At 38.4% G+C, this 9,388-nt stretch overlaps 1 protein-coding gene across 12 annotated transcripts in view; it reads left to right on the top strand.

Moving 5' to 3' along the window:
- Window positions 1-7,850, top strand: part of LOC119741934 (hepatocyte growth factor receptor-like) — a 31,688-nt gene extending 23,838 nt beyond the window's left edge. For 10 of the 12 annotated variants that reach the window (XM_038217911.1, XM_038217919.1, XM_038217934.1 and 7 more), the window contains 6 exons: window positions 654-921; window positions 2,325-2,495; window positions 3,899-4,155; window positions 4,665-4,937; window positions 5,683-5,819; window positions 7,099-7,850. In XM_038217911.1, the coding sequence (XP_038073839.1) occupies window positions 654-921; window positions 2,325-2,495; window positions 3,899-4,155; window positions 4,665-4,937; window positions 5,683-5,819; window positions 7,099-7,255 (1,263 nt within the window). In that variant the 3' untranslated portion in view covers window positions 7,256-7,850. The remainder of the gene's footprint in view (window positions 1-653; window positions 922-2,324; window positions 2,496-3,898; window positions 4,156-4,664; window positions 4,938-5,682; window positions 5,820-7,098) is intronic. The other 2 variants (XM_038217975.1, XM_038217983.1) reach the window with 2 other exon arrangements.
- The last annotated feature ends 1,538 nt before the right edge of the window (window positions 7,851-9,388 follow it).

A 9,388-nucleotide genomic window follows, 5' to 3' on the forward strand; every position in this document is an offset into this window, starting at 1 on the left:
GTTCAGGTATGTACGAGGTTCAGGTATGTACGAGGTTCAGGTATGTACATGTACGAGGTTCAGGTATGTACGAGGTTCAGGTATGTACGAGGTTCAGGTATGTACGAGGTTCAGGTATGTACGAGGTTCAAGTACATTTTGTTTTATTGAAAGACGTCGTTTTAAAGGTGCAGTATCTTGCAAATTCCATAGTTAACAAAAATTGTACATTTCCTTCTAACATATCAAGACAGAAGTATTTTTTTACCAACATTTCTTTTGCACAGAAAGCATAAAATCACAATATTGAAAATGAAAGTTTCCAAAAACAATATTACGTAAATGTTTCTGCAATTTTTCACATAATTTGTAGTGTTCAATTTTTAACCCATCACTTCAAATATTTCATGTTTAAATGAATACATAGCTCCCTAAAGAATATTGAAATCATCCATTTTTAGATTATCAAAATAATTAAGACAGTATAACTTGTTTACATGTAGGAGATAATTGACAAAAAAAAGGAAATGTTCACAGGTTCAAGGATTTATTAATAAACCAATGATTTCTAAGATGCTTTGAGTTGTCTTCCAATAGTTGAATTCCATGCTTGGCTGTTATTGACTACTTCGGTCATTGCCCCCTCTCATCATGCTCTCCTATCCCCCCTGCAGCTTCAGGTGGCATCCAGCTCAACTGTGATTGGCTACATGAAGATTGACCCTCGACCTTTCCCATGGTATGCCATTGTCATAGTCATCTTAATCGTCGTCTGTATCATCGTCTTCATTGTTGTATGGCGTGTCCGTCAGCAGTCCAAAGAGGAAGGCCCAGACTTGGCAGCAGGGGTGATAGCGCCGTCTATCATGTTTCGTCAGACCAGCAGCACAGGTGGTGAGTCTGCTGAGGCTAGGGTTATGCCTGCTTTCACACGTCTCAACAGTGAGTGTCTTTCTCTCCTTTTCCTTGCATGGGCAGAGTAGGCAACTAACCAGGTTTGGCTACCGATTTGGTTTCTTGTTTCTTTTTCATCAACGACATTTGTTTTTATTCATTTGAATCCATGTTTACATGATCCTTTCATTTGCTGCTTCATAGTACATCTAGTAAATCTATCTTTGTTTTTAGATAAAAACCTTATACATGTGAAGAAATTTCAATATTTAAATGGCTAATAGAGTAGGGCAGGCCAGTAAAGTTTGTTAAAAGTGTTGAAACTCTAACAGGGTGGTTCCAAGATTGCAAAAGTGCTACTACAGTTTCTTTGCCCATCAATAATAAGTCTTATTTGTTTAGTTCATAACATTAGTTCTACATTTGTTTTCGGTCACATACATCAGCAGCAGTTTGTACTTGTATTGGTACTCGTACTTGAGTACATTTTTTGGTACTTGTACTAACACTTGTTTCTCATATTTATGGCAGTCTCGTTTTCCATAAATAGTTATTTTTAAATGTACTCAAATGACATTACCTTAAGTTTTATAAAAAAACAAACCGATGGCAGTAATTACCAGCTTCTGAGCATTTCAAAGTCTCCAATAGAACAATAGTTAATATGTCATTTTCAAATTTTCTTTCCATGTCATTTGTTTGAGTTTGAGGATTCTAACCAGGTTAATTGTTTTAAGTTTTCATTCCATCTAATGGTTTTATGTTTTTATTATATTCTGATACACATAAAAAATGTGACACAGTAAAACAGTTGTGACATTGTACATCCTAGTTTAGTTTGATTATAACCTATGTTGAAGCTGGTGTATACATGCTTTCTGGGTGTGGCACCTTGAAAAACAGATGTTCAAATCCAATTGATAATTTTCTAGCGTTACAATTAGTTATGAGCTTTCCAATGAGACATCACACAAAAAATCGGCCCACGACAAGTAATCAATTAATTAATTTCAACTTTTGAATTAAGAGCGGGACACTCCTAATTCGTTCTGGATAGTGTGCGCAATTTCTGAACTGAAGCGCGCCGTTTAAAACCACGTTATAAAACTGGGATAAAGGCCTGCAAAACAAACAAGGAAATGTATTTGTTTCAGGAAATTATATGCCTTTAAATTTCATTTGGAAAAGAAAATCGAAATTTAGAAAAAAAACATGTATATACCAACTTTAATTTTTAATTGGACAGTAAGTGTGAATGACTTTTCATATTCTTGCAAAGAAGAACAGATCACATAGAGTTTGAAAAGTGAAGATAATGTTTGTTTTGGAACGACACATAAATCAATATATACATATTGCATGTAACCTCAGATCTCCTACCTTTCTACAAACCTTGTAATTTACTCCGATTTATCTAACATGACACAATTTGTTTTCCTCCCTAATTATTGGTCAATTAGATTACATGAGAACACCTTCATCGTCAGCAGAGTCTGCCTTTGCTGGTATCCCTGATGAGAACAGACCACTGTTGGAGGTCATTCATAAGGATCTAGCCATGCAGATTAGTGAGGTTCTCATCAATGAAGATAACCTCAAGCAAGGAGATATGGTCGGTCAAGGTCAGAATCATGTACTACAGTATGCCACCCATCACCAGTAAAGCAGAGCCTATCTAGTCTTGGGTCTTAATATACCCAGGGTTGTGGGAATTCTCTCTTCTCAATGCACTCCAATATTTACTTCCTGCTTTTGTTCTGTAATGACAGACCCACAGAGCATGCAAGTGTGTACCCCATGTATAATTTTAAGGTGTGAACCTTGGCAATGTATTATGCCAAATATGTTTTGTGAGTATGACCATTTGGTATAGTGTAATGTATCGTACTGATGTATCACCTGTGCGCATCATATGGTTGTGGCTTGTTTTGAAGCATGTAGACCACAGTGTATCACATGTGTTACAGTTTAGTCCTACTACAAAGAATGGTCCCAGTTATCTCGGGGGGGGGGGGGGAATTAGCAGCTACAGCACCCGATTTCACGAAACTCTTCGTAACTTACTATGCGTCGCAGCGATGCGACGCATCGTATCCCTAGGATGCGTCGCAGCTGCGACGCGTCCTGCGATCCATTTCACAAAACGCGTCGTAAGTGCGACGCATCGTATGTGTATTTATAGCACAACTCGGTGACTGTTTTATGTATTAAGTCAGCATACAGTAAATAGTCGTCTGGTATTCAACAAAGAGTCGTCGGATCTCCGCTCGAAATTTGTTAACACGTAGGACAAAATGGCGGCGGTGCGATGCAATTTGAAACGAAAACGAGCTCTCAGTGGACTGTGTAGCTACTTTGGAATTTCAACTGCAATATTCTAGGGTAATTCATAATTGTTCAATGAATTTTCTATTTAGAACTTTACACACCTTGCCTCGGTATTAATATCTCGTTTATGTAATGTTTATGGCACAAAACTGGCTAAAAACGGACTCTTCTTATTTTGCGACGACCTCTAGACATGTCGTAACTTGCGACGTGTTTTAAGCCGTTGTCAAGCAACTTACGAAGTGTTCAACACATCGCAACTTTCGTGAAATGGATTATACGACGCGTCGCGAGTTGCGACGTGTAACAAATCGTAACTCGAGTTGCGACATGTCGCAGCGCTTTGTGAAATCAGGTGCAGGGTAGTGAATGTCTCAACTGTATTTATTTAACTTGTGCCGCACTGTCCCTCTCTCTCCCATACAATGAGAGCCAAGTCAGACACCGTTCAATCTTGGCAGCAGTAGGATAAAATCAAATCATAAAGAATATCAAATGTCAGACCAGGTCAACCAGGATATGCAGTGTTCCTGTAGATAAGCCTTGTTTCAGAGTGAAATATTCATATTTCAAATCCTCACAGTGTTTCTTGCGTTAGAATTTGTCAAGTGGCATAAGTGAGGTCATCTCATTAATTTGTCTGATTTCTGAGGCAAAAGGCAAGTTAATTGCCTGTTGGTTTGTGTGTTTTGCACAGGTCATTTTGGTTGTGTATACCAGGGCAAGGTATGGCAGGATGGTACCTCCTTCCCTGTTGCCATCAAGTCCTTACTGCGGGGGGAGCAGGAAGATGTCACTAACTTCTTACGGGAGGGCATCATGATGAAGGACTTCAAGCATCCTCACGTCTTGGAGCTGATTGGTGTTTGTATCAATAGCAATAATATGCCACTTGTTGTGCTGCCATTCATGAAGCATGGAGATCTGCTAACCTACATACGGGACCCCAAAAATGTGAGACTGTCTTCAATCTCTCTGATTTTTTGTCTGTTGATTTTCAATTGAACAAAGCAAAATACAGACTTTGGATGGGCATAAACACTGCAACCATCTAAATAATATTCCATTTTGTTTATCCTTTAAATTATAAATTGCAATTTTTTTGTGTTCATTTTTTTATATATAAGTTTGATGGAATTTTGTGCATGGAATTGTGTGCAATTTAATACAAGGTTTGGCACCCTGTCACTGTGTCAGTTTCCATTGTCTTCTGAGTCTTTTCTGAATGCTAGCCAAGTCCTCAGAGCCTCCACTGTCTTGATGCTTTAACACAGGATTTCCTGCATTTTAAAGTTGCTGTGATATTCTTTTCCTGTAAGCCTGACATTTCTTGCAAAAATGCCAGAGCCCATCTACATCCTTGGAAAGTTCTTTTTGTCACTTCCTGATGCATGTAGTGTTATTTTTCAACTGAATTGCCATTACAACTCTCCTTGTTCTTCCATTCAAATGAACGAGTGCAGGAGCTAACAGCCAGAGACCTGCTTGAATTTTGTCGGCAAGTCGCAGAGGGAATGGCCTACCTAGCCAACCGGAAATTTGTCCATCGAGACCTGGCGGCCAGGAACTGCATGTTGGATGACAACCTGCGAGTCAAGATTGCCGATTTTGGCCTGTCTCGAGACCTGTATGAAAGGGATTACTACAGTGCTAAGGATAAGACAGCTAAGCTGCCTGTCAGATGGATGGCACTGGAAAGTCTGGAGAGGAATGTCTACAACACTAAGACTGATGTGGTATATTCATAGCATTGTTCTTTTTGGAATCTGCACAACACAGCAAATGTTAAGGCCTCCACTCGATAGTACTTGAGTAAATGTACATGTTGTTAGCATCAAACACAGTGTAGGCCTATTTGTTTGTATTTCTTGCACTTTACAGAACATGACCTTGACATGCCAACAAATGAAACTAATGCCTACATGTATGAAGTTCACATTGTGTTAAGCAGCAAGATGGATTTGCAGAGCTTCATCCCCTCCCCCAACAAAACAAACCCTGGCTTTACTTTTGCCTCATCTTTAGTATTAAATTGAAATTTCCAAGAAATTCCAACCCTCCAACATTAACTCCAACAGCATATTTCTAATGATGTCAAAATATTAAGTTGCTCTTAAACTAGAGTCCTGTGATGGCAGCACATCAAACAGAGCAAGGAAGTGAGGCCTCACCAGAGAGGTAAAGATGTAGAAATGTACATCCTGAGGACTAGAACTAAAACAACCACACAATGCTCAAGCCCAATTTGGAAGGGGGCATCGCAATGCTGATTCATTGCCAATTGACCAATGAATTCTGCATGAGATACAAGTATATATACATGAGATATTTAAGCTTGGTGAGCATGATGTTTAGTGGCCAAATTGACCAAGGCATGTCACTCATGTATTGTTTGAAAATGGGTACATCTGCTGAACACCCTTGCCTGCAGGCCAAGATGATATCCTTATTGGTTCTTGATCACCCTTTTCTCCTCTGCAGTGGTCATTTGGTGTGGTGATGTGGGAGTTTCTAACCCGTGGCATGACTCCATATCCTTCTGTGGATAACTGGGATATCAGTTCCTACTTACAGAGAGGCCGCAGACTGCACCAGCCATTGCATTGCCCAGACCATGTGTAGGTTCCCAAGTTACTGTCCCTTTCACTGGCTACACACTGAAATCCAACAGACTGATACATTAAGCCCCACCCCATGGTGTTTGGACCAATCACGGGCGTGACTCATGTCCAACATGCGTGCACACAAGTCTGACATGCATGCTGCACATGCATATGATGTGCACAGCTGGAACATGCAGTGTGGCATTGCAGAGGAGCATGCATTGGTTGCCTAGGTGCGCAGTGGGCGGTGCTTAAAATATCAGTCTAACATGAACAGGAGGTCTTTATTAGCATGGGGAAACATCATTTTTCAGAATCTAAAATTGTCAAGATAAGTCTTGAATATAACAGTTTTGTGTTTTAGACATTTTTAAAAAAGTTTCTGTTTGAAAACAGTTTTTAAAAATTCTAACATTTATTACCAGCAGTGTGAATCTGTCATTGTTTTATCACTGAAACTTTTTTAGTATAGACCGACATTTACATCGAATTACACTTTCATATACAGCATGTCCCAAAGTGTAACTACAAAACCATGACTTCAATTTGAAAATGTTTGATTGTGCAAATACTCCAGGGATTGAGGCCTTGCCCTCAATTCCTCTGAGTTTCATTTAATTCCAGTCACGCATCACTGCACAGTTCTCAATTGATCACAACAACATTTTTGGACACTGTGACCAAGTCCCATGCCTTAAGAAATTTCAGTACTGAGGTATGTAAGCTGTGTAAATCCTGCATGTTGTGAAAAAAGGCTGATGTGGTTTGGGATTGGAATCATTTGCCCTTGAGCATTAAACTGATGTCTTGCCATGATGACTGATAGCCAGGCAAATGATTCCAATCCCAACTGCAGCCCTTTTCACAACATGTAGGATTTTACACAGCTTACATGACACAGCACAGAAATTGATTAAGGCAAGGAACTTGGTCACAGTGTCCAAAAATGTTGTTGTGATCAATTGATAATTGTGTAGTGATGCCTGACTGAAATTAAATGAAACTCATAGGGGTTTGGGCCAAGGCTGAGGAGTATCTGCACAATCAAACATTTTCAAAATTGACCTCATGGTTTTGTAGTTATTTCTAAAATAGTCAGACGGACAGTTTTTTTGGGGACAAACTATAGTATAGGATCATCCAGGGATCTAAAGGTGTGTGATCTAGTTGGGATTATTTCGGTGTATAGGATAAGATTGACAGAGAGCCATTTAAATCATCAAAACTTGTTTCAAAAACAGATAGCGGGGCAACTATTCATACATGTTTTTTACTGACATCGTATATTGGCCAGGTATCAGATCATGATGAACTGTTGGTCCGCAAGTCCGGTGGATCGGCCAACCTTTGAGGATCTGGTCAGGGAGATAACAGACATCCTGATGGCATCCGTGGACCAACAGTCGCAAGAAAACCAGGTCTATTTCAACGTTGTACCTAGCATCAACTAACATACTCCAGAATGCTCTATCCAATATCTTCAGAAGATGACTGGTAGCCAGCATCAACACTCAACTTGTGGGTAATCTTATTATGAACCAACATTCCATTCACATGAGTTGAATGTTGTCATAAGACCAGCAGCTTCAGAAAAGGACCAGATGTGTTTTAAGACTGGTACCCAACGTAAACAAAACTAATTATGGATATATTAAATGTAGATTTTTTTTTTTTTTGGAAGCAACAAAAATGTTTAAAATCTAGAAGGAATTTAACAAATAACCTGATCAAGTGTTGGCTCTGTGAATGCTGTATATTTCTAGAAAACACAATATTCTGGATATCTCGATTTCAATTTAAAAGACGCCGAGTCATGACACACCCGGAAATCAACATTCGGGACATGATTCCCAATCAGCCGATTGTTGCTACGTTATGTCATACACTGAACTGACGATTCTCATTTATAAAAGCAGCCACGTGTGCGTCATGTCAACGCGCTTGCACCCATTCATGGATTACAAACCAACTGCCAGCGGAAATTTCCAAACATGTGTCACTTGATGCATCTTTGGGAATGACCTTTTTATTATTGTTTTCTTCAAAATGACAGCATGCCAGAAGGAATAATTTCACAGGGAGTTTAGTGCCATTACTATCTTTAAACCAAGTAAGCTTTTTAACAATAATTTGGGCGGTTACTTTTTGGATATATATTCAAATGGTCTACTCTACCTTTAAAGTAAATCTACACCTTGTAAGTGATATTTGGTCTGGAATAGTTTAACCAGTTCAATTGATCATTTTATCAGAAGTAACAGTTATCTGCACACATAGTTCTGGTGACTCAGAGGTATGACAGCTAGTTTTGTGTAAACAAAACCAATCTGTCCTTCGTTTGTACACGCATGCCAATATTTGTTGCACATCTGTAGCATTATTCAAATACAACATGGGTTGAGCAGAAAGTTACTGAACCTGTATTTTCGAGTTACTGAACCCATATCCAGAGTAGGGAATAGCAATGTAGTTTTTAGAATGACCTCCTCCTTCAAGATTTCTATGAACCTGTCTGTGCTTGTTTATTTCACACTAAGTAAATAAAATGCTTTGTACAGAAATTGTGTACATTGAATGCATGATTCCAAACTTTGACTTTCATTGGAACCGTTTTACATTTTATACCTGCCTCTGCCAGCAACAACCAACTTGGACATGCACATTCCACCATTGTACAATATATATTATTGGTGTAACATTATATTTGATGGACAGTAACACTGCTTTAATGAATTGAGAGTAAGCCAATGAATCAAAGTTATAGACTTAATGTAAATATTATTCACCAATATGAACCATTCCATAAAATAGTACATTTCCATGTAGGTAGTGTTTACATCTTGTCAAATTCTGATGCCATAGTCATATTCATGGATTTAGGCTCTTGCCATGTAAATAAACTCGTTTAAGGCTTTGTAAATAACAAATAAATTTTGGAACACTTCCCACTTTCCCAATTCATGTATGTCACAAGGCTGAAAGCCTAGTGGGCGATGGAAAACTGACGCACTTTTTTCCATGTTCCACGAGCACAAGTGGGATAATAATAAACTTGACCCACAGTAAAGATTGAATGTGAATGCTGTACACAACTGTTGTATTACATGTACGTGCAGTAGGAATAGCATGTGTACACCTCACAATAGTTTTATATATGGAGTGTGATATGGACTGTGGCGTTCGGTATAATAGCAGACAATTGTTGCTATGGATCAAACAATTAGGATCGAGGATTCAAGTTTACTTGAAGGTAAAGGACGTACAAATGGGAATTGTTGAGTCTTATCAAATCCTTGAGAATTGCTTATATTAATCTTGAATTTTTTTAATATTCTTTTTAAAGATATTTTAATTATATTGGCAAACATATTTTTCTATTAATAAAGGTGCTGTTAATTCATTATTCAATTTTGTCACAGAGAATATTTTAAAGATTAAAAATAATAAAACCTGATGAACACCATTTTGTTCCCTATTAGAATCCCGCTGTCTCCTGGCTGCCCAGAGTCAGGGTTGACAGGGTTTATATAGTTTAATGCAATTTAAGAAGACAATAAAGTGAAAAATGAATTACATTTCCTGTG

This window comes from Patiria miniata, unplaced genomic scaffold (assembly GCF_015706575.1).
Source record: "Patiria miniata isolate m_02_andy unplaced genomic scaffold, ASM1570657v1 HiC_scaffold_11, whole genome shotgun sequence".
NCBI classification, from domain to species: Eukaryota; Metazoa; Echinodermata; class Asteroidea; order Valvatida; family Asterinidae; genus Patiria; species Patiria miniata.